The following is a 26589-nucleotide window of genomic DNA, read 5'->3' as shown; positions in this document are numbered from 1 at the left end:
AGGAACAATCGCTATTGTTAGCAAGTTACCTGTGAAATATCATCCACAGAAATTAGCTACGTGTTTGTTATATGTGATTTTTGAATCCATGTTATAATAAATATTAATTTGAATAAGTCTTGTACAAAAAATCACCTACATATTTGATGGCTTCTTCATATCGCGCATTTAACTTCTTTAATTTCTTCATTATTTCACTATGAATTGGCAGTTTGTATTTGTTTTCTTAACTCAGGAACTAAAAAAAAAAGATCTGTTTCCGCATTTCGAAGATAAGGCTCTTCCGCATAATATTAATTGGCATTTTGGGTGAATCGCTCAAATACGAGATTTGAAAATTCATATACGTGCGTTTAACTACTATGGACGGATGTGTCCGTGTCGATTTTTATGCGACTCCTTTCGCCAATTAAAGGACGACGATATTCTACTTTGATTCATGATCAACTGGGGTAAGTATATGATTATCAGTAAATATAATTATCAGTACGCATCATAGTTACAACAATTTAAATTGCATCGGATATATTTATTGATAAGGGCAGTGTGTTGCAAATGGGCAGCGACATTCAATTCCATGCGACTTTGATTCTATTCTTCCTTCGAACTTTCAATTTGATTGCGAACTTATTGGACGTACTTTCCGCGTTATGAAATGGGCATTTCGGACCGCAGTAGTTTTTTCCATTCGACCATTCGCAACTTACGATACGATTCTAAAAGATTTTAATCAGCTGTGTGCAATCGTTAAATTTGAGTCAACGACGACGCGCTCATTTTTCGAACGAGGCCAAGTCAGTTCGCGGACAGACGATTTAAATAAATCCACCCAGCGCATCGTGGAAATCTTGCAAATAGGCGAGCAGCTGCGGCATAGTTGGTCGATCCCTGGGGGGACTGAGCCAGCAGGCTTCCATACAGGCGAAGAGCTCATCGGGACAAGGTCTCGGTTGAGCGAGCCGATATCCGTCTCGGAGACACGCCATCATCTCGAATGGGTCTACTTCTACGTACGGCTGTTGACCCAGTGTCGCCAATTCCCATAGGAATACCCCGAAGGCCCACTTGGAAGCAAAGAAAATACCTCATTAGAGGATTATCTTTTTGTGTAAAATGATTTAATTTTTGTTTAGAATGATTTAATGTACTACGATGGCATACAACTTCTATTTTTTAATTATTCGGAACATAAATTCTGTTTTAATACGCATTTTTTGTAATTCTTTATATATCTTAAAGCGTAATTTTATAATATATAAAATTATAATAAATACAAAACAATCTATGATTCTATTAAGATTAAAAACAAAACCGTTTATTTAAATAAATCAACAAAATACGAAGAAGCGTCACTTACGATTCATTTTAAATCTATAACTTTTTAATCTCAACTTTTAATCCATAAGTCTCTTTAGAAACATTTTACTCTTTAGAAAATCTAATTATATATTAGTCCATAGAAATATGTTTAAATATACTTATTAAGATTTGCCAAGATATTTTTTCGAAAAAAAGCAACACAGTTTCGATTTGTCTGCGTATATAAATTGGAATCGTACCACGTCGGTTGCCGTACTGTATTCGTTACGCTGGAGACTCTCTAGGGCCATCCAGCGTATGGGTCGGTTCTCGTTATCACCGAGACAATGATAGTCCTGAGGGAAGAGATCCCGAGCCAGGGCAGCGTCAGCTAGTCTCACACGAAGACTACCTGGTTCGATTATGCAATTTCTGGCAGCAATATCCCTAGAAATTATCGATTTTACAATGAAAATTATCGTTGACATTTCGGTAAGAGCTATGTGTAGACAATCTTGTATGTATACCGCGAGGAATCATAACATTATCTTTAATGGTAGCTCTGATAATCGCAACTAATAATCTATTTTATTATTTATTCAAATAAAATAGATAGATAGATTTTAACCAAATTTACGCCTGATTTAATAATATAATTATTAATTATATAAAAATAAGTTTAGTTGTGATATAATAATTTATATTATTCTGTGAGAAATTTGTTAAATAACAAACTATTATGTTTTTATTTTAAGCTAAAAAATTACTTACGCTTGAACTAGAAAAGAATGTGATAATTTGTGATAACACGCGATAAAATTTATTTGTTACTGATTTTATATAGAGACGTAGATGATATTTTACAGGCCAATTTACCTGTGCAGTAGACCTCGCCCATGAAGAAACGCGCCAGCTCGAGCAACCTGCGCACCAACATGCACCAAGTCTCTAGTCACGGGATGGTGATTTCCATCCGTAAGGTAGACCTTCAGGTTAAGCTCACCAGGCGTGCTTGTATAAGCCAGCAAAGGACATGAACTGTCCAGACAAGCGGCCGCCAAAGAGGCGATGTTTGTATGAACTAATCCAGCCAGTTGCGAGCCTTCCACCACCAAAAGAGAAGCTTGGTAAGCGGATGCTACCTCTAAAACAAACAGTATTATCGAGTATCAGTGATAGTTTAATTAAAGCGACCACATGTTAATCAGAAAGATTTGTTTTATCGGAAAACTATTTTTCTCGTCCTAAAACTATTTATTTTTAACAATTGATAATGCATTCAATAACTAACTAAAATAAATAAAATTAGAGTTCAAAATTGTAGTTGAAATTATTTTGTTTAAATAAACGTGTGATTTTATAATTGTTTTTTCAATGAAGTAGACTTATCTCTTTTGCTTTGCTAAAGCAAAAGTTAAAGCTTTGTGTGTATGTGTATGTGTGTGTATCCAAATAAAAATCACTTCATAAACGTTTGTAAATGAATTATACAACAGAATAACGCATAAAAATCGAGTTGTAATTATTTAATTTTATATTTACTAAATATTAATTCAACCATGTAGAATCATGGATAGCCGATAGTGGATATAATAACTTTCTATCTTATCTTGAATAGATATTCTCTTGATGCATTATAATTTTTTTCTAAAAAAAATGTATGAGGAAATTATAATTTTTTATAAATTTTCGTTAAATTATTTTTCACTAAATTGAAAATTTCAACCAACAAAACAATGCATTCCTATAAAAATCTATAATCACAATAAATGCGACTTGCATTGTGAATGATCATTTAACATTATTTTTTAACTAATAATAAGTCTTACCTGTAACTGTTTTTATGATAACTTCTTGCTCCCGTCCAGCTAATTCCAAAGTTCCTTTGTATACGCGACCGAAAGTCCCTTCCTGCACGAGAGTACGACAGTATAACGCCGATCTCGAGACTGCGAGTGCTCTGGCCTTCTCACACGGATCGGTCGACTAAAAATCCATAATACGTATCCTTTAAAGAAATGCCATCAATCCGATAAAAATAAAAAAATGTGTTAAGAGGATATTATAAATACATAGGTATAATAAATAAAGGAGGGTAGAAATTTTCGAGGGTTTCGATACTGCTCGGAGATTGTTTTATTTCTATGTTTTCTTATGTATTTTTCTTCATAGAAACCGAAAGAAAATAATCATTATAATAACACTAGACTTAAAGAAAAATTAGTATATCGAAATAAAATGAATAAAATCCTTAATCGCATCGTTATATTATAAAATCACTGTCAGTTATATTTCAATAATTTATTTATGAATTTATAATAATTCCAAATTGGATCAAATGCAAATAATATTGCATCACAAAACGTTAATTAGATTATATTTTTAATTATAACATTTGTCATCTCGGTACCGTTTCCTCCACTCCAAATAATGCATGACGCTTGAAGTGCGAGATGACAAATGTTATAATAAAAAATATAATCTAATTAACGTTTTGTGGTGCAATATTATTCGCATTTGATCCAATGTGGAATTAATTTCATAAATAAATTATTGAAACATAACTGACAGTAATTTTATAACGATACGAATAAGGATTTTATTCATTTTATTTCGATATACCAATTTTTCCTTAAGTCTGGCGTATTATAATGATTATATTATTTTCGGTTTCTATGAAAAAAAATACATAAAACATAGAAATAAAACGATCTCTGAGCGATAGCGAAACCCTCGAAAATTTCTTCTCCTTTACTGATGAATTTACTAAATAAAAATTTGAACTTTCGGTAATAATAACAATAACAATAAGAAGAAGCAATAATAAATTAAACAAGATCATTGTATGAATAAATCGAATAAGTAAAAAAAGCACTAAACACGATTAAGACTATTGCTGCTTAATAATACATATATTTTTATGTAAATTTTAAATACATCTTTCAGTTATGAACTGTGGGCCAATTAATGTCGGATTTAAGACGCAATTATAAATTAAATTGATCATCGATTTGCTAATAATGCTATTATATTAGCTAGTATCTTAAAACATTATAAAGAACTTATTGCAAAAAATGTGGGAGGATCCGGTTTATCTACAAATCGATTGCCTACAGCATCGTTTGTGTACATCACTTTTGCTGACAATTCATTGGCGCACAAAAATTATTGCCTACAGTTCGATTGCCAACATGCACTTTTGCGCACAAATAAAAATTTCAGAAACAAAGTCACATTTGCCTACATGTATTATTGTCTACTGCTCGACTGCCTACATGTATTATTGCCTACAGTTCGATTGCCTATATACATTGTTGTCTACAGCTTGATTGTCTACATATATTATCGCCTACAGCTCGATTGCCTACATGTATTATTTTCTGGCTTAAAAACACGAATTCTCTGTTTTAAAACAAATTCTCTGCTTTAAACACAAATTCTTTGTTTTAAAAATACATATTATTTTCTTACTTAACTTAATCTTAATTTTATATAATATTTGTGTGCAAAAGTGCATGTAGGTAATCGAGTTGTAGGCAGTAATTTTTGTGCGCAAACTATCGACAAAAGTGATGTAGCATAACGATGCCGTAGGCAATCGATTTGTAGGCAAAAGGAATTTGTAGGCAGAGGAACCATCTAAAAAAATGTTATCTCAGCCAGGATTCAAATTTCCTGATTATCCAAGGTGAATGTTTTTCTAATTTGACCACTGGGTGATAATATTTTTATATAACAGTTCATATAATTGAAAGATAGATTGAAAATTTATAATACATAAAAATATTATCAGACAGCACAATATTTAGCCTCTCGACAGACCTTTTCTGCTTATTTGATTTGTTAATATGAAGAATAGTTTCTCTCTCCAAAAAAAATTGCAAAAGACAAAGGATGAAAAATGCAATTGTTATCTCTCGATGTGAAATGAGTAAACTACGTGATTACTTATATATATATTAGTAGTTAACAACCCCAGCCCTGCTGTCGTTTAAAATCTCAATTGCGCATTGGCGCGCCTGCATAATTCATAACTTCTGAAAAAAGAACCTCATCAGTCGGGGATTCATTAAAAAGGCATTTGTCGTGTGTAAGGTGACGCCGACGAGACCTCGCGCGGGTCCTCCGGGGACGCGCAGGGAAGAATCCTCCCCCCGAGGGTCGTTATGGCATCGCCCCGCGGTCCTCTTTGTTCGCCAGGCGGATTTCCATCGGAGTCGACGTAAAACGCGAGAAAGCTACGCGAACGCGCGCACGGGAGGGGTGACTATTCATTAATTTCAATTTTCCGGAGTTTTGCCTTCGGCCCCCGCCCGTTCCATTTAGACGTACGCACACGCGCACGCCCATGTATAAACGGAAACGAGCGGCGGGTGGAGAAACAGGATGGAGACATGGCGGGGAAAAATGAAGAGAAAAAAAAGGAAAGGAGACGACGTAAAACCAGTTCGAAACACGTCGATGCGACCGCGCCGCGAAATTACCGGCGATATATTGGATTCGAGAAAGGGGGTGCGCGACGGCGGCGGCAATTCGAATGGTCGGTAACGCCGTTCCGGGGTTGATTCCGGGGATTGGTCCGGAGTGGTCTCGGAAATTATTTACGAAATTCCCGGATAGCGCGGGATGCTCGGTGAAAATGCAAACACCGCGGCTAATTCCGCGGCTTATCGGGGTCTGTGATTATTGCAGAGGCGAATTGTGTCGGCGCGTCTGGCGAACGTTGTTTTCGCACGAACAACGGGAAAGCCTGAACGCGGACGGATCGCGATTCGTCTATTTCGCTTTCCCTCGCGGTTATATTTTCTTCTTTTTTCCCCATGCGGTTTGGATGCCTATGTATGCGCTCGCGTGTGCTTTTTTTTCGTTTTCCGATGAAAATGTGATGAGCGAGGTGGAAATTGCTGGGCGGGGACCGCTCGACGTGTTAAAGGTGCGAATGGAATTCGTTGTGTTGCGTAACGAAGCTATAAATATAAATTAGATTAGAATTAAGAATTAAAGTTTTTTTATATGTATTCTTTTTAGTAATTCTTTAACATGGTTAATCTAAAACTTGAAATAATTTTTAATCAAATATTACGTTGCATGATTAAATGACCATTGCATTCAGCAAAAAATTGATCGCTATTAATTAATATTGGTAGTTCCGAGAAGTACATCAATATACAAGCAAAATAAACCGATTATTGTATTATAATATTACTTTTGTTCCAATTCTTCATATGTTTTCTAACTATTATATACAATTTATATTTATATTGCGAATGTTTATAATACCTTCTGCTTATTGTTTACATTAATTTATTTATTAATCAAGCTGTTGAATATTACTCAGACTAGGAATCAAATCACCATTTAGCTGCAGCCTCTCTTTTTGTCTGTAATTAATATCTTTATTTATATCATATTTACGTATGTGTTATTCAATATGTCTTTTTATTATTTGCATCCACTAAAGTTGTTGTTATTATTATTATTATTAAGTTAACAATTCATGCCAACGTTTTAAATTAAAGAAAAATCATAACTTCGATTTGAAATCGAATATTTCATTTCATATTACTTATTTATCAAAGCAGAAAAATAGAAGAAACGTTTTGCCGTTTGATCAGGCAACTATCCGAAATTTTTCGTCCATCTAGTAATGGATATTACTTCGCTATTTACATTACGGAATCAGAATCATAGTATCGACCATATAGCGCCACGGACAGAGCGTTTTTAGCTCATCCAGCGCGGAGCAGCAATTTGATTTATTTACTGAAAGGCTTTCGTCAAACATCACGTTCGTTCGTTCACTCATTCGTTCGTTCGTTCGTTCGTTCGACCCGCTGAAGGCGCTCTAAAAGCTTCGTTTTCAGACTACCATGCTCGACATGCCCACAGCACTTTTAATTCGACCCCGCCGATTTAATAATACGGTTTTCCATCTCCCTCGATTAAAGCGGCGCTTCGGCACGACGGAACGGAACTCCGCGAGAATTAATTAAATCGAAGAATCAGCTTTTACGTAACCCCGCGTAACTAATATAACGCGACCGTTAACGTTAATATAACACGATATATGAAGTAAGTGATAACTCAACGGCGCCAATTGCCGACGCGACGTCTGAACTTTTGTAATTCTATTATTATCTTCAATGATTATATGTCTTCAATTCGCTGAAGATTATTACCGTCATGGTATACGGCATTGCCTCAATTGGTTTACAAGATAAACTGTTCACTGTTAAATCTATAATGTCAAATTTAATCTAACGTGAGTCGCCACTGCTCCTACTAAATATATCGTTATTTTTTACCAAAGTAATAGTTAAGTTTGACACTATACAGTGTCAAATTGACACTGTATAGTGTCAACTATTACCATTGTTTTAGTCTAAAATAACAACGTGATTGAATAGAAGCAGCGGCGACTCACGTTAGGTTAAATTTGATACCATAAATTTAACAATAGGCTTGTTCTTTTTGGTTGAACTTTTGTGCCAGTTCATCTTTCTTCCTCTTCTTTCCTCCTGGAGAGAAAAGGAAGAAAGATGAACTGGTGCAAAAGTTCAGCCAAAAAGAACAGGCCTAGTGTTAGATGCTAGTTTTTTTTGTAAGGTAACTGTTGCATTCAACACCAACTTAGCTGTTGGACGCGTTAATAGGAAAACAAAATTTTGAATATAAAATTCTTTTAGAAATTTATTTTTTTTATTTATGTATTATATCTTTTTTTGTAATATTTTTAAAACAGTAGGTCTGTTTGCGTGGTTTAAAGTCCTCACAAATTTTTGCATTTAAAATGAGATAAATATATATTCAGACGTTCAAGAAAAAAAACGAAGAGGTTGAATGCAAAAAGTGCAAGCAACGAATAGATCTATGTAATTCGAACAAAACTTCCTTCGTAGAAAAATAATGCAGTAGTCAAATTATACGTAGAGAATTAGACTTCTTAGGCCCGGTTTTTTATTATCTAGTTAATTTGTGGTTTAGACTTACAAACTTGATAATGTAAAAACTGATTTCATTTGTAAAAGTGATTTTCTAGTTACGATTAATCACTAAATTAATGGTTTTGTAGTGGTAACTTTGAAAGTTATTCACTACAAAACCATTAGTTTAGTGATTAATCATAGATAGAAAAAAAAATTTTATGTTATTATTAGGTTAAACCTAATCATAAATTAACTGGCATCTTAATCCCGTTTTTATCAATGTAATTAATTTTAATGTTGGTTTAATTAACTTTTCATTCTTTTTTAGTTCTATAAAGAATTAAAAAGGATGAAATAAGTTATTAGATAAATATTATAACTGTTCGCTATTACGAGTACAAAATGGGAAGATCAAACAAAATACCACAAACACGCGGGCCGGTTATCTCGATCGCGATTATCTCAAGGGAAGTACTCGCAACTGTTACGAGGAAAAAAAAACCCCGAGTATTGGTGTCCCTGCGCAGGCCATGTGGAAAATACCGGATCGTCAGGCCATTCCGCCATTTCGTTGCGCCCGACTCTCTCGCGTGGAAATCCACGACGTTAGATCCAGGAGGAAAGAGAACGTGTGTTTGTCTTCGTGCTGAAGATCGTTTTCTCTGATAGACAGCGTCAGGTAATGGCTTCCCCAGCAATGGGATCTCAAGCGTATCGTTTTACAGGGTGGGGTAAGACGCTGTCGCTGGATTACGTCAGTCGGTCGGTCGGTTCGTGAGACGCCCCCGGGATGGCTGGGGACGCGAAGAGGGTAAGGTTTTCACGAAGGTTCATGGCTACATCAATCGGTCGGTGTACGTGCGTACGTGCTCGACGTACGTACGTGAGCGTAAACTGTAGGCGGTATGCGCACCCTGAGGTCGCCTCTGTGGAGGGTTCAGGCACATACGCGCGTGTACCCGGTAAATTGATCCAAGATCAAAGCCGAAACAATCACAGGACCCACTTCCAACCACTCCTTCTCTCTCCTCCTCCCGCTCTCTCTCTCTCTCTCTGCTGTTTCCTTCGCTGCCGAACCTCACCCTCTCGCATCCTCCTCCTTTCGGTACGCACCACGTCTGAGGAGGACGAGTGTCGTTAACGTTGGAGGCTGCTGTAACCCCCCACCGCGCGCGCGCGCGCGTGTGTGTGCATGCGTGTGTGTGTAACCTGCCTGCAGATGCATTCTCCCTCTCTCTGTCTTTCACGCCCGACAAAGTCTAGGTGGTATCCAGAACCAGCGGTTCTTTTCCCGGGGAAATTAATGCAAAACGCTTGTTCCGAAGGAGAATAGCGCGAGCAGCGCTCCGGCAACGCGATCTCATATTTATTCGACATTTTCACGCGACCCTCGTTCCAGTCTTTGACTGCGCACTTTACAGGAAGATACTCTTTGGAGGATGGCGGCGGGTAATAGCACGTGCTTCAAAACGGTAGTTAAAACGAAGTGGTGAACTATGACACGTAGCGATTGCGTGTGTAGTCGGTTATTGAAATCGACCTTTACCACTTGCGTTTTGCTCGTAAATGCCGCAGTGTATATAAACGCCGCGTTACGGGCGAAAATTATCTGTGAATTGCTTTATCTACCCATAAAGATAGTCCTATAAATTATCAGCTTGTTTCTTCGATGAGCCATTTGTCTAGGTACTTTTTTGACTGAACAGAAAATATTATTTTATGTAGACTATAAAAATCATGTCTTATAAATATAATAAATTTCGCAAAGATATGATATATATTTTCATGGACGCATGATGTCTGTAACATAATTATGAAATTTTTATTATAGTATCTTAAGTATATGAAAAATATAAAATATATAAATCTAATTTTTATAAAGTGCATTCCTATTTTGATTAATTTAATATTGATAAATCAAACGCGAAATAACTAGCCAGAAGCCTTCAACAACCTTTAAAAACTCCAGTTTTATCGAAAAGAATTATATGGCATTTCTTGAAGAAACGGAACCAACGAAGCGCTTGATGCGCCAAACATTTCGTTTTCCCAAATGCGAACTCAAAGATATGAAAGAGATCAAAGACGCGATCAGTAGTTGTGTCAAAGCAACGATAGAAGCAAGCAAGGAAAGAAAGAGATTTCGTTCGCTTGTAACGAAAGAAATCGACTAGCATGCTCCAAAAGATGGAAGGAGAAGCGAAAAAGGCACTACACGCGTAGACCTTTTCCCTTATGTCTCAGAAAGGAGGGATGAGAATTGTAAGTCGGTGGGTTTAGAATCGCTGAATAAAGAGCCGAAGGGTTGGAAAGGGTTGGGCGCCAAAGTTGTCCGTGGAAAGCGGCTCGCTCGGCCGCAAATTCGATAAAGTTGCGAGGCGCGGCACTCGTTGTGTATACGGGACGAGACGAGACGGTACAGGACGGGATGCGGGATGAGACAGGAGGAGGAGTCGTCTCGCGCTGCTTCCGCTTCCGGTAGTCGATGGCAGACGCGGAGTTCGCGATAGTGAAGTGGAAGGAACGACCGGGATAAAATCGGATTTCCTGATGCGCAATACGAGTTACGCGTCCGTCGTCGAGTCTGTTTCACGGGCTGTTTCCTTGCGATTAAAAAAATCTTGAAGCGTGAGTATGCGCGAAAAGAAATAACAAACAAAATTTTAATATTTTGTCGAAAAGAAAGAGAAAGGAATATAATATACGGTAGTGATAAACCATAAATTTTTGAATAATTATTCAAGTTTTGTGATCGCACCCTTGTGATTTATTATTTATTATCTTAAGAATTGAATCTTTAGTTAATCTTCAATTATAATCTCTAGCAAACTAAAACTCATTTGAATTTTAATATATTCAAAGAATATCGATATTCTGATCATATTGATTTAAAAGAAATTGGCTTTAGATTAATTAAAAAATGCTTCGAAACTAAAAATCTAGGTCTCATTTATACAAGATAATATATATAATGATGAAATAATGTTAAAAGATAACGACGATAATTTTATGTGAATAATAAAAAGTATAATAAAAATAATAAAAAGAAAATAACAGTTTTGACATTTCGTATACGTTTTATAGCTTCGAACCGACGATTTGTCTTATTACTTGTCAAATCGTATTATCGCATACCTGGCTGAGATGTGTCACGTGGCTCGCCGCGTAGTAACTAGCTCTGGAACCGCATGGCCTTGCATAGAGCGGCTCGAGGTCGGCGATAGTAGCGTAACTTCCGGAATTCGCACTTCCGGGTCGTGGGTCGACTCTAACTAAAACGGAACTCCTGGCCAGGCCACCGGTGTCGGCCGCGGAGTAACTGCAGCAGGGCAGAGTTTTCCTGAAAGGACGAAAGGATCTCTGTAGCAGCACGATTGTTACACCCGGGTTAATTATCGTTACAATGGCGCGAGACGCGTTGCCCCGTAAAAGCGGGAGCTGGTATAATTGTGGAAACTCCAGATTCCGCCACAATGAGACGATTTTGCTGAAACAAATTTTAACGCTGCGCAAAGTCTACAAATCCAGGAATTCGCCCTCAATTTTGGTCGTCGCGTCGCCGAGAGGATTATTTTAGTCGATGATCTTCGTAATGTGTTTTCAAGTGGAAAATTAAGATTATTTTTCAGATTCATAATATTATCTCCTTTTACGTTATACTCAACCATCCGACAATAATTATATGATTTTATAGAGTCCAGTTATAATTGTAAGAATTATCCCATTTAAAAAAATGCCACGTACGATTCAAGTCTGTTATAATTGTATTGTTGAATATAACACATTCGATGCTTCAGAAACGTGTATAAGGTTTCATTGTTACAGGATCACAAAATCTACACCGTAACCGCTAATTTAACTGCTTTAATTTCGCCTGGGGATCACCGCGTAATAGGCTCTTTTAGCAAGCTTTTCCCCCGAGAGGCTACTCAGGCAGCAATATGTCGAGATAAACGCAATTCAAATTACAACATCGTTTATAAGATAGACGGTCACTTTATAAAGTCCGACGTATACATTTCTCTCATCAAAAGATAGAAGGGCATAAGTGGGAAGGAGAACGGTGCATTATCATATTTCAGAGTACTCCATTCTGCGCCCTTACATAACCGTCAACGAGGAATTATCTTCGACAAGAAGTTCCTCGAGTATTCACTCTCTATCTTTAGCTAGGAGGATTTACATCTCGACCCGGATGAGCTCTCGAAAAGCTCTAAATGATCCTCTCTTTCTCTGTCTTTCTCTCTTTCGTACCGTCAACGGATCTTCTGCGAGAAGACATATATCAATTCCATTTTACCTTAAAGAACTGTTCTTATATTTTTGATTAATTGATTGACATTTAAATTCATATTATATTTCTATTTTATTTTATTGATTTATTTTTTCAATTGTATTCATTTTGTCTTATCTTTTCTTTTATAATGCAGGGTTGATTATTTAGATATAAATATAATAGCTTTTAATTATTTCTATAAAAACAAAAATATCATTTAAATTAATTAAAATAAAATGAAATAAAATAAGATATAAAAAATAAAATAGATGGTAGACTTAAATATGTATAATATTAGCAATAGAAAAGAATTTTTTATGCAGACAGTTTTATTAGAATAAGGACCATATGTGTGTGTTTCCAGAAACACACAGAAGAAAAGAAAAAGAAAAAAAGAAAAGATGGAATGACGACTGAAAAATACCAGCGAGAAATAGAAGAGGATATTTTTAGAGATTTATTGGCCATTTTGTGCATGTAAATCTGCCGGCGAACGTATTCGCTAAAAAGACGAACGACAGAAAAACGCGTACAGCCATCGATTTCAAATATCCTCCGTTCGCTCGTTCGTACCCATTTATTTTTACGCGACCCTTACGGAAACGTTTCGCGGCCAGATCGACTTCCGACGAATCCGTCTGTGCCTGTGAAAGCGAGCCCTCGCCTCGCCAGGAACAGAAACGTTAAAGTGTCGTTCGGAAAGTAATATCACTTTTGTAACTCGCGAGCAAGTATTTGCATTGAAATTTTCATCGATTGAAAATTTATGGCGAAACCGATGACGTGTTCACCGCAATATTATCAGCTCGAAGCAGAGCTAACTTTTAATATAAGCTGTAAAAGATAACGGTGTACGCGAATATCTTGAATATCTTTATGTTATACGTATGTAGATGTATATTCTGAATCTGATATTTATTACGGAAAAGCTAATCGAGTCAATACCGAAGCACAAAAAATAAACATCTTATCGGAGGAAATCGAAAAGTTGGAAGACTGCAGCAAAGTCTCGACGTGAGTTTCGCGAGTGGCGTAACTCCTGAGAAAACTTTTCGCTGCTTGCCGAATCTCGAAGGCACCTTTCGTACATCGTGCAGTTCGATACAGTAAGGAGGGCTTACGAGAGACGAGGGTGGCCGTGTTCGTTCGAGCGTACGGATGTAAAATCTGCAGTTTTATTCGCCGGCGAGGGTGTACGTGAAACGTAGAGACGTAAGGAGAGCTAGGAGAAAGAGAGGCAGAGAGAGAAAGAAAGAAATCAAGAAAAGCAAAGACCCGTCGTTTCTTTGCGTGTTATCAGGGTGGGGAGCCTCAAAAGAGCTAATATATCCCGGGACTCTGGGAGAAACAATTGGCCTATGGGAGGAAAGAAGAGCGAAAGATGATATAAAATAAGGGTGCGTCCCTCCCGTGAATTCCTTATAAAGGCCACTTTGCTATGCGATAAATATTTGATGTCTTCCGATGCGAGATCACATTGTTACGGATGATCGCTTTCGATCGCATTCGCATCACGCACCGACCAATTGCGTGTTGTTTGTTCGAACGAACATCTGTTGCTTTCTTTTTCGTATGCTACGGTCAGTGCCATGGTGGGATATTGATTTCAATTCTGCGACAGATCGCTGTGTATAATATTTCAATCTCGCGAAAAATAACGCTGGAGTCAACGTAATATATTTTCCTATGCATTGCGTTTTCGCGTAGTCCGATATAGAGATCGATTAGAACAATAAGAGTCAGATCCTTTTGTCCTTTAAAAACAATTATAATTTTATCGAGTATTTATGTATAATAAAAACATTCTTTTCTATTTCTTTACCTGTATATCGAAAAGTTTTCTCTCTACGATGATAATTACATTTTTTAAATAATGATGTTAATTATCATGAAAGAAAGGATATGCAATAAGTATTTTATATAAATATGATATAAATGTATAACAATACTAGCAAAGTTCGTAGAAAGAACAAATCCCTCTCCTTACCATTTAACGAGAAAAATTCACAACGGAGAACATCAAAAGAGCTAATAAATATCCGGGTAAAAGACAATTCTCCCTCTTTGAGACAAACAATAGGGGAAGGGAAGGAAATGGCAGTAAAGTGAAGCAAGAGTAGCTTTGTTTCTATCCTAACTCCCTGGCAGCATGGTTTCTATCTCATTCAAGTTCCTCGGTTATGCACCTCGAAATAGAGGCACTGGAATGGAACACTCGATGTGCTAAAGTATAAAATAATTACAGTGAAAGTAATGATCGAACTTTAAAGGGAGGCGGATAGAAGTTTTCGCATAATATTCATCGTTAATGAGGGGAATAGCGCTAGAATGGCGATCCGCTCGTTTAACGAGAAAAATTCATGATGAGGATTTTCAGAGGGCTCAATATATTCGGGCAAAGACAATCAGTAGACGGGAAAACGAGGGGCAATCCTATTAAAGGATGAAAAAGGATTTAAAGTATTTAAACACGGAAAAAATTAGAAACACGCATAAAGGTTATTCTATTTTATCGTAATGAAAATTCATACTATATATACTATATAAGTATAAAATAAGAAAAAGACTATATGAATGAAAATGTAACGAAACAAAGACTGGATTTTTACGAATATTGCACTGTTAAATCTATAGTGTCAAATTTAATCCAATTTAAGTCGCCAACGGTCCTACTCAATATATTATTATTTTATACTAAAACAATGATTAAACTTGACACTATATATAGTATCAATTTGACGTTATATAATGTCAAATTGACACTATATAGTTTTATTTAACAGTGTTATAATAATCAACGTGATCTCAAAAAAAAATCGAACAAACACATTAATTTAATCTGAAGGAAAATCGAATACGTTATTAATTTGAAAAAATGGTACCATTAAGTCTACTTGAGATTCGACTTGTGCATGTACGCGGTAAAGAGCGGTCGACGAGCAAAAAAGAAAACAACGAATATGGGAAGAGAGGTAAAAGCGGATCCTCTCGACCCCTCTAACATCCTCCTTACATTCTCTCCCGCAGAAGATCCCGGATACGAGAAAAGGGGTGCACATAGCTATGCAATAAAATGTCGGCTGCCGTGCCAAGCGACCGACGGATCACTGGCGGCTTATTGAAAGGATATTTCATTCGGACGAGTTCCTCCTATCCAGCTTATCCACGCGAATTTCCCGCGGGGGTGCGGAAATCTTTCTGACGCTCTCCCTTTGCACCCCCTCGACTGGTTTTGCGGTCGTAGCGTCGGGTATATCTCTCATGCTCGGCAGAAAATTCACGACGTCGCGAAACTCGCGCCCGCGATACTTTTCGCTCGAATGATTTCGCCAAAAATGAGAGCGCCGCGGTAGGTGGAAAAGCCGCATTTACGACGTCTTACGTCGACGTCTTACGTAATGAAAATCTTTTCCTCGAGCATTTATTTTTGTGTGCGACCGAGCGCGATCTTTAGAAACGTGAATTTAATAAGCGGCAGAACGAGAAGCCGGATGGCGTCCATGTTATTCCGCTATGTCGCTTTCTTTCTGTCGCGGACGTCGAAAAACCGCTTTTCACTGGTAATGTATTTTTGCGAATTTATTACTATCTCGTTACTTATTTTACCACCGCGTTTTTAATAATGTGCATTTTGTTAATTCTAACGAAGCAAAGATTAAGACGAGGAATTTACGGAACTGAGCCATTCACCGCTGGCTTACATTTAAAAAATCTTTTATTCTTTTAGAATTTCTTAGACTTCCCCATCTTTTTAATCTGGACTGTTTAAATGCGAAAATGGGAGATGCAACAATATTAAATGCACGGTATTCTATTAAATGCTGCTTAAATCTTATCAAATATAATATTCACTGATATAATTTTACTTACTGTGATTCTTGAACACGTGCCTTACTGTTGCGAATGTATAACGCGCTGGCAACACTGCCGACGACCAAAATTAAGGCGCAAGCACAAGTAGCAGCGACGTAGAGCGCACCGGCACCATTCGCCAGCGGATCGGGTTCCAAACGCACCGAATCATTGCTGGGAGGAGTCTCGACACCTGTAAATATAAATCGATACTGTTTATAATGTCAATTTATACCCAATTTGAGTTATTTTTAATGATGTCTATATATAGACATCATTAAATATTTTTTATCAGTATTTTGTATCTTACGCAGTTTTATTAATAAGAATAAAATGGACGAAGTATTGCTTCGTTCAACGAATTTCAATTATTGTATAAATAAATTGAAGATAATTGAATCAATTTATAAAAAAAAAGAATATTGATTTCATTTTTCCGAAAATAAATTTTCCAGCGTGTCGAGCGTCAAGCTTATATATACAAGAAGTATATCGAGTAAATAATATATATGATATAAACAACGTCAATACGTAATTTAATTTGTCTTTAATTTAATTTTATTTTTAATAAAAAAATAATTGATACGCAATTCGCGTATACCCTCTTCACATTTCGTTGAACGGTTAGGTTTTTATATTCATATTCGATCTGCAAAACTCGCATGACCGCCATTATAGTATCGGCAATCCATTTTGTCAATTGGAGCATTTCCACTCAAACCACGTGCTCGAGATTCGAATCTATCGAGGGAAGACCCTTGGACACTGATCGAGCCATTGTTTATACGTATCGCAGTACTATTGAACGGGAATATCAACGAAGTATGGAAAATGCTCAAAGAGCTCTCACTTTGATGGCGAATCGTTGCCCACAAACCACGAATTTTCCGGCAAGTATAGCCACCATTGCAATTTCGTTCAATTTACTTTTATCTCGCATAGCGATTTCTCACGCGCTATGACGGCCACGTGCCATAAGTATTAAACCATCTTATCGTTAGATTATTATTCTTTATCACAAATTGCTTAAACTACAAATAACATTTAAATGTAATATATTTGAAATCCTTCCTATTTAATATTTTATTATTTTATACCTAAAACCCCGAATTTTTTAATTTATTTTGACCGTAAAATCCATAGAATATTTTTTCAAGTATTTTTACATTACTCGTCACTCGGATTTCACGAATTACATTGTGATGCAATTTTCATGGTGATGTTGCTTTATTAAAATACACGTCTCATTAGAAATCTTGACGAATTAGTCAAACTCAGTTGGCGTTTCTCTCGTTTCTCGCGGGAAAGTCTAAAAGGACAAGTTTGTCGAGACTTTTCCTTCGTTGCATCACGCGTTTACATTTTCCTGCCAGTACCTCGCTTTCTGATATTTCTTTTCTCTCTATCCTTTTGTGCACGTTGCGAGAAGAAAAGACTCGGATCGAACGGGCGGCGCCTTGTCGTCTCTTATAAAGGTAAATAACGTGGCCTAGACGGAGGAACTTTAGCGCGAGGGCTCAAAAGCTTTCAAGAACCAAGCACGTCAGCCCCGACTAGGATATGCCGACGAAAGGGACGCATCCTTTCGGAGCGTCATGATAAAATTAAGTAAACTCCATCAACTCTTAACTCATCCCCGAGATTATAGTGTCGTATAATCCCTAAATGCATTCCTTCATCGGCATTACCTGCCTGAAATCTAAAACAACTCTTCATTCTCAGCCAACTTATTTTCTTACGTATACCATAAGCGAGTAAGGTCGCCATTATCACATTCTATTTCTCTCCTCGTTTACAATTCGCGCGTAAATAATTATTTCTTATACACAAGACATCACAGAACTGTCATATCTCTTTATACAAATTCCTAGTTACTTTCCTCTTTCAATTTAATAGAAACTTTAATTACGAGTCTTAACTTGAAAGTCATAGTATTCTCGCTGTCTTCCGTTTGCTGAATGAAGGTTGAAATGTAAAATGTCTTTAAATTTTGAGAAATGTTAACGCAGAACTTTTTTTAATTGCATTCTTTCAATAATCAAAGTTAAGTACATGTTTTTAAGACCTAACAGCAAACACTCGTACATTTTTCCTCTATTGTTATTTGAAAGCCGCAGCTTTTTGTTGCAGAGCAATCTCATTCGAGTAAGTAACGTTGGTTACAGAAATAAAAAAAAAAAATGCTGCGACGTACTCTCAGAAATGTTCGTTAAGCTGTAGGTCGTAGTGCATTAAAAATACACATTGCTTGCGGCGTGAGAAAATTCCACCTCGAAAATTAAGACGTGACATAATACACAGTTATCGTGAAATTCTTCTTTCTACAAATAAGAAAACAGTTAACCGTCAAGGATTACATCGATTATTTATTGATGCTATATCATATATCGATGCTATATTGAATTATTATTAATATGTACCACGTTTCAAAAAATATCATCTTTGAAACTTTCATTGTTATCATAAAAATCTTTGTTTTAATTGAAGCTTTCGATTATAATTCCGTCCATATACAGCTGGAGAATTTGTACATTACATGTTTTAAATTCCTATGCTTTTTAATTACTTTACGATATCGTAGAAGTAACTGATGTTCAAATGTTTAAATAATTGTGCAATAGATATTCTTTTCAATTTGCATTTTATTTGTCTTACTGTTGCATTGCTTTTTCACGCTTTTATAAAAATTGTAAACGCAGTTTTTTAATAAATGCGTTACTGGTTGCAATAAAGCACAACATTTAACTTATTTTTTCTCCCTCGCTCATTTCCTCGTTTCATAAAGGAAGGAAACAGGCTTCTTGCCTTTGCCAAGATAACGTAAACCGAGCAGGTTGCGTGATAGTCGAAGTAGAGCATCGCGAACACGAGTTACGAAGACGAGCAAGACGAGAAGGAGTTTGCTCGAGCGCGATGAGACGTGCGCAGGAAGCAGCAGGAAGAAAAAGTTAAATAAATCGTAGCAGTCTTCGGCGGCTGTACTGCAGTTTCTCAGGGGCAAAACTCGCATCGTTCCTTTGCACGGAGTCCTTCCATCTTCCTAAAATGTTCCTCTCACACGCTACGACGCGTCCGAAATACAAACAAGTATCTTTGAGAGATTTCCACAATTTCTGCGAAAGAATTCTAAAATTATATAACTACGTCAGATTTCGCAATATATATATTTCTTGATACTTCCTGTAATATTACTAGCTTTTCTGAACGCGCATTGTAGTTACAACTCGGTTTTGTCTTACAACTTGTAATCTATTATGTAAGATTACATATTATTGTATGATATTGCTGTACCCATTACGTTTTTATCGCTTACACTGCTAAATTTATAACGTCAAATTATACCCAATTTAAATCATTTTTAATTAATTCTATAGATCGTCATTGTTCCTACTCAATATGTAATTCAATTAAAACAATGGAGTTGAACAATTTAACTGAAGAAATGTATTGAATTTGACTCCCCAATTTAATTTATTATTTACTAAATGCATACATTAATATGGATGTTGTTTATTTTACAACTAACAATAACCAATTCAACCACAGAAATGGATTGATTTACATTTTGACATACATATAAAAGTTAAAAATAATAAAATGTTATTTAACTCAAGGAATTAGGATTGCTTCTTTGGTTCCAGCTACATTACGATTTTTGTATCACTTGTGCAATATATCATCTAAAAATCATGTAGCAGATAACATAATCTTCATCTTATGCGATGGTTCGAAGCTATCGTAACAAGGATAAGTAATCGATCATGTTGCTCACAGCACTCGAAGAACGGTGGAGTACCTATCGACGTAACTTAGCGCAAGCGAGACGCGCCTCCGAAACTTCGGGACTTAAGAGCGACTACGGAGTCAGGAAGACGTGTTAAGAGCGACTGCGTATCTCAATTAAATCCGGGCGAGCTATGCTATCTGCTACCATCAAACAGACCTTAACCGAGATTTACGGAGGCCCAGAATTAAGTCTCCGGAGGATTAACAGGATGACCCTCTACGAATCGCATTCCCTTATTCGCCGCGAGCTCTGTGGACTTTAGAAACAAATTTGGTCATGCTGAGAGGCTTACGTAAATCACAGAATTATGTCTTTTGTGCACCGCGCTCTGGTATATATATATATATATATATATGCTTATTTTATACTGCGAAATAAAACGCTTCAATATCAAGAACAATTTAGATAAAGAAAACTTTGCGCTCACGTATGTTGAATATTGTAAATCCAGGATTACGTCAGATAAAATTTTTTACTAGCGTCACTTTCGTTTGAAATTTTTTTTCGATACTTTTTCACATAGTACACGCTCACGCTTGCAAAACTTGCAAAAATACTCGATAATTCAAAACGTCAACATTTTTCGAATATATTTGAGATGTAAAATAATTTGAATATTTAAAAACAGCATAAAAATCTGAAAAATAGAAAATGTCACGTATTGAAAACGATATACATCGTCGTTCCAATACATGGAAAAAAAAAAACTTAAATACGCTTTCAGTCCATTGAAATCGTCGAAGACTAAAATTGTAGATATTAAAGTAGCTAGAAGTTGAGGATTAAGAGAATCAGTGTGGATTACTGAATCTTTTATTTTCGATTTGTGACAGCAGATTCTCCAATATATGGAATTCTACACGAAGATCGAGTATAGAGTCTCCATATAGAAAATTCGATTATTTTCGAGTGATCTCGAGGTGCTTTCAAATTGCAGCAGGACCTCTCGAGCTCGAAACGATCGCCAAAGGACTCGTCAGAGCTTGGATAGTACTTTGGCGATGCGGGAGCGAACGAGGAAGAAGCAAATTCGACAAAGCAGGAAATCTGCTCTTCGGGACGCGACTAAGGTCCTCACCGCGGAGGCGCTTACTTATTTTCCTTCTTCCTGCCTTTCTGCGCACCTCTGTCCATCTACTTCGTTTTTCTACGCGGCCGACCCTCTTGATCTTCGGCGAGGGTGGGATCCTCTGCCTTCTCTTCTCTTTCATTAAATACACCGACCCCCGGCGAGATTCAATTTTACTCGGCGGATTGCTTTTTGTTGTACCGTCGCCTGCTTCGGTAACCGGATCCGGATCTGCGCTGCTTTCTCTCTCTCTCTCTCTTCTTTGCTCTTTCTTTTCTATTTCTTTTTCTTCTCTTCGTTTCTTTCTCTTTATTGTCGCTATTCTCTGGCGTCGGGTTGTTTTCTGTGTATCGCGTAAATGCATGTATTTTCCGACACGAGCAATATTCAATTACACTATGGTGTGTAGTTGCTTGAATGTTCGCCAAGTTTTAAGATAACGTATGTAACGTATATATAATTAATGTAGTAACATAACAATAATAAAAGTAATTAATTTAAAAACCTCTATTTGATTTTTGGTTCCATATCTATCCAATACTTTTTACAATTTATAAAATAAAATACAAAAAATTATTTTCAATTTCAAAATGCATTTCTTTCATATCTCTTTTATCACGTTTTTTATCGGAAATCAATATTAGTTTTCTTCACATTTAAAAAAGAAAATAAAAGTAAAAAAATAGTACCTACTATCTTGCGCCATTATTCTAATTTAGATCACGCGGAACTTCTTTCGAAAGCTGCATGAAAAATTCGCTTTAATAATTACACAAAATCTGTATGGAGTATTGACAAACTATTATGGCGTGAGAGAAACGAAAATCAAGGTTATTTGCCAGATTGCATTCATCGCTGCAGCGTGGCTTGTTTTTTCAGGAAACATACATTTTCGAGGTCGCATGAGGTTTGCGGAGACGAGAGAGCTGCCTGTGAAGTACCATGAGTACAAGCTTACGAACACCCTTGTCGGAAGTGGCGCGGAAATTACGTTTGTACTCTCGCTCGGGTCCGTTATTTCCATTTCTCCCGCATAACGTAAACTGAACATATACATAGTATATATAATTTCATTATTTAAACATAATTACTTAAACGACCGTAATTTGCAATTGCATTTATAATACGATTAAATGACATTTATTTAGGAAAGACTCAAAAATCGACATATTTCGAGTTAATTGCCGTTTGCTACAAAATAAATTACTACTTTGAAATTGTAATCACCAATTGTACTCCATGATATTAATAAAAACATCGCATATTTCATATCGTATCAACAACAACCGAATGTGAACTGCTTTTCAATAATACATCGTTATATCAACGTGATTAGCTTGCAGCTGCTTTATTTTGCATTCCGAAAAATGTTATTGTTATTCTTTTCATTCGCATTATAAACGTTTAACATCACGACGTCAAAGTTATCAGTTCAGAGCAGAGTTTATAAATCGCGTGGATAAATTGAGTTTGCGCATGACGCGAAATGAATGCGCGTTTCTGTTTTAATCGCGACCGCGTCGAAACTGTCTCGTCGTAACGAAGATATTCAACCGGTTCGCGAACCTGCTAATTAAATCCGAGATTACGTAAACGAAATAATTATCAACACACTGCAATGGCGTTAAAGTATAGATAAACAAAAGCGAGTTTCATCGCGAACTGCTTGCATTGCAGGACATTCACAAACGAGTAACGTATGTTATATAATAGATTACAAAGCTTAAATAGAATTACCCTTTGAAATGGATCTTCGTATAATACACTGTAGATCAATATCGCCATTGAAAATAACAAGGCACAGAAATCCCCAGGCCAGCGTGATATTGTAATCATTAATTAACGTGTTTCATGAATTATTAAAAAATTTATTTAATTTATACAATTTTGGATATTGTATTATAACAAAATTTATTGATTAATTAAGGGGGATGAGGTTACGGTTATTAAATAAATATAAATCTGAAAGAGCGAGAGAGAGAGAAAGAGGAAGGAGGGAAAAAAAATCGCATAAACATTATTCAGAATTGAAGAGAGGAGTTACAATGTTAATTACGCCAGTAAAACGCCACTAAGCGGAAGAGTTAAATAATTCACACTTTAGCATTTTCATATTTTAAGTGAGACAAACAGCGCGCGTCGTTATGATCTTTTCATGGATTCTGAATAAAACAACCGGAAGAAAATGCGTTCCTTCAATAGAAAAAAAAAATCATATCCAGGATCCGGATCTAGTTGTCGGTTAATGCGCGGCTGCCATGAGAAACGCAGGATTTCAGATCGTACTATGGTAAAAAATTCCATGCAGTAAGAATTATGAAATAAGGGTCCCGCTTTTTCTCATGTCCGAGAATAATAAAGCGCGATTAGCCTTGTGAATATTTTTAAAAATTATCATAGCGATTGTTTGCAAGCACGCATAATCGTCACGCGCGGAATGCTACCGCCGATAGTTGGTGTCGATAGATAGATGCACCTGCACGTACCTTTCAAGCAGATCTTGTTCCTCTTGAAGACTAAGATGGTGTCGTTGTATCTAGTGCCGGGCGGCGCCGTGACGTTCAATCTAAGCGCTAAAGGAATTTCAGCGCTAACGACACCCGAGCACGGTAATCTGATCCTGAAAACTTGCAGAGTGACCGGTACCTCGCCTTGGGCAGACACGTTTACCCTCGGTGGTAGCAACGCCATCATCCCAGAAGATGGTCCACCTGGTACGCCCACCACATCATAATCCAGTTCCATCGAATATCGTAACTGAAAAAGAAGATCCCTCAAATAATTTGACTATTCAGCAAACAGGAATCTTATATGCGTACATTGCATCCCTTCGTAGATATAATTCTTCTCTCTAAAATGCATTTCAGACGATTCATAATTCGCGATCAAATTCAAGAAAAATTCTACTTATAATTTTATGTATCGCATATCCTAAATATAAATGTGTATCCTGATATATATTTTGTATACATGTGAATTTTATTTCTTTTTAAATGTTTTTTCTATGTTACACGACACGCAAAATAGAACTCTGTTCCGAATTTGGTCGTAAATTATAGATCTTTAAAGTGGACTTAAAATTTTTAGAGTCTTACTCTGAAGAGTGAAATCTCATTCTTAAAAATTGAAAATTAAGCCACTCGTGAGATTTCACTCGAAAGAATTCAAAAAATTAACATAGGCAAATTCTTAAAAAATCATTTACGCTCGTTGTTTCAACGCAAACTTCTCTCTCGCGCACCGATATTTCGTACTGGAAAAGTATTCCGGTTATCGTCCACCGGACGATATGCCGTCACGTAATAAAAATAGCGCGCGGCGCTCATAACTCATGAAAATGCCAGACTCGCAGTCCCTTCTCGCGGTCACCGCATATACGATTGCGCATATTAACGTTATAGATATATGAATATATATCGCCGCCGTATCGGTCGGCATGCGATATTTCACATTAAATCCCACACGTCGGTCTATCCGTATTTACTGCCGCCTATCTCGTAACCTTTGAGCCCGAGTCGAGCTTAGTCCACATCGTCAGGCAGTCGCGATCCTGGAAGGCACGACTGCACCACCCCCATTCTGTCATTCGAGATTGGTCCCCGTGCGACGAGGAAAGGACGAGACGGGGTGGTGGCGACTAGTGTGTTCAGACACGCCACAAGTTTTACGAGGTGGCATAAATAACCTGGTTAGTGCTTCGTGATGCGGTGTCAACGGAAAGGCGACTCCACCCTCCCGCGCGAGCTGCCGACTCTCCGGTAATCGTCGTAATCGTCGCACTGGGGGGTCGCGGTGGCGTGACACCTGCCTATCGTACCCCCATGGCGTACTAGAAATCGCGTACCTCTCTTTCTTTTTCTTCTCGCTCCCTCTTAGTATTTATTATTATTTTTTCTATTCTTCGTAAATCACACGTACACGCGGACATCGTCAACGAGACGAATGGACCGTGCACGCGTGTCACGACACTCCCCGTGGAATATCCGTGCATAAGATACCGCGTATATCCCTCCTCCCGTTTGTATCAAGGCTGTCAAATAACTTTTAGATCTTTTAGATTTCACACACAGTCGGGCCTTTCCCTTTAATTACAGAAAGTGGCTCAATTTACGGTGGACGATTTATTTTGATTCAAGGATTGTAAAGGTATCACGCGAGTAATTATTCACAGTCGTTGATGCCGCGATAGAAAGAGATCGTGAGAGAATTATAGCTTCGAGTTATCTTTAACAAATTCTATTACTGTAATTTAATTATAGTTAGATATTTGTGCTAAATAATTTTTTTACGTACCAACGAATGTAAACAATCAATGCGAATTTATTTTTACGTAATTAATTTGATACTTTTTGTATAGAATCAATTGCAGTGCATGTAACAACTTTTTTTTAAAGAATCTATTCAACAAACTTTCTGTCGTAAATGCGGGGGCAATTAAAGCTCTCTTGGAAGGGTAGACAAATGACGAATGGCATTTCCGATTTTCTTCAACAGGCACGCGAGCTTTTTCATACTGAACGCTCTCGCCCTGGCATTTGTTCTAATTGACGGTAACTTAATGACGATGCGGTTGAATCGAGGACGCGCTGTCGAGGGTGGTGAGGACGCTGCCGAGACGGGACGCCGTTTGCCTCGTAATCGCTTCTCGAGGGTGGCGATGACATCTATCCGTCGCGTACGACCTGCCAGGGAATAAAACGTGTTTTCACCGTTCTACCTACGCGACGGATAGTAATTGACAGAAGTGCCTCGTTCTCTCGTCGAAAAGCTACCCTTTTCTTTCACTGCCGCGCCGCCCTTTTCTCCCACGATAAATCAACTGCGTCCGGGCTAAACGCGTTCACGTCTCTCAGAATTGCTCTTCGAACTCTCGTCCGGTAGAGAGAAACGGTCGATATCGCTAAACAAATCTAGATTAATTTGTGGTGTGCTGCAAATGTATTTTATGACGCGAGACAAGAGTTATGGCGAGGCAAGAGTAGAATTAAAACAGAAAGTATCAATAACGTCAATTCAAACAAATCATAAAAATAGTCGTGTAGCAATCAATAAAGCTGAAGTAATAAAATTTCTTTTTCTTCTTTTTCTTCCTCATGTAGTAATCAATTAATTTAATTACAGGAGAAATAATATATTTCTTTTGTAACATTACTACATTTCACAAAATAGTAACAAAAAAATAGTAAATATATTCTTTGTCCAGCACTGAAAAAAAAATAATAAATTTTAATTAATATTTATTTAAAAAGTACTAACGAAACATTTATTTGCAATAAATAAATATATATTCAACAAAAAAAATGATACTTGAATCAATAGTTCTTACCAAATATATATATTTACATTTAATTACAGTAAATATTAATTACAGTAAATATTT

General features: G+C 36.9%; 1 protein-coding gene across 1 annotated transcript; it reads right to left on the bottom strand.

Annotated features, from left to right (window-relative positions):
* Positions 1-25170, bottom strand: LOC108722603 (tyrosine-protein kinase RYK-like). Its single transcript, XM_018447787.1, has 8 exons — positions 25128-25170; positions 23696-23966; positions 16372-16546; positions 11361-11565; positions 3129-3285; positions 2176-2443; positions 1560-1746; positions 1-1064 (listed from the first exon to the last, which is right to left on the bottom strand). The coding sequence occupies exons 2-8, from the start codon at positions 23952-23954 to the stop codon at positions 816-818; spliced, it is 1500 nt and encodes a 499-aa protein (XP_018303289.1). The 5' UTR covers positions 23955-23966; positions 25128-25170; the 3' UTR covers positions 1-815.
* Between the last annotated feature and the right edge of the window lie 1419 nt (positions 25171-26589).

Source organism: Mycetomoellerius zeteki, unplaced genomic scaffold (genome assembly GCF_001594055.1).
Source record: "Mycetomoellerius zeteki isolate Tzet28-1 unplaced genomic scaffold, Tzet1.0 scaffold211, whole genome shotgun sequence".
In the NCBI taxonomy this organism is placed as follows: domain Eukaryota; kingdom Metazoa; phylum Arthropoda; class Insecta; order Hymenoptera; family Formicidae; genus Mycetomoellerius; species Mycetomoellerius zeteki.
Note: the sequence above shows the minus strand (reverse complement) of the source record. Positions and strands in the feature narration are given on the sequence as shown.

Bases quoted from the DNA above. Each gene is read 5' to 3' on its own strand.
- LOC108722603 (XM_018447787.1), bottom strand. From the start codon at position 23,954: ATGGAACTGGATTATGATGTGGTGGGCGTACCAGGTGGACCATCTTCT. The intron at 16,547-23,695 runs GTACGTGCAGGT...TTATATTTACAG, and splicing joins GAACAAGATCTGCTTGAAAG to GTGTCGAGACTCCTCCCAGC. The intron at 2,444-3,128 runs GTAAGACTTATT...TGTTTGTTTTAG, and splicing joins TATCATAAAAACAGTTACAG to AGGTAGCATCCGCTTACCAA.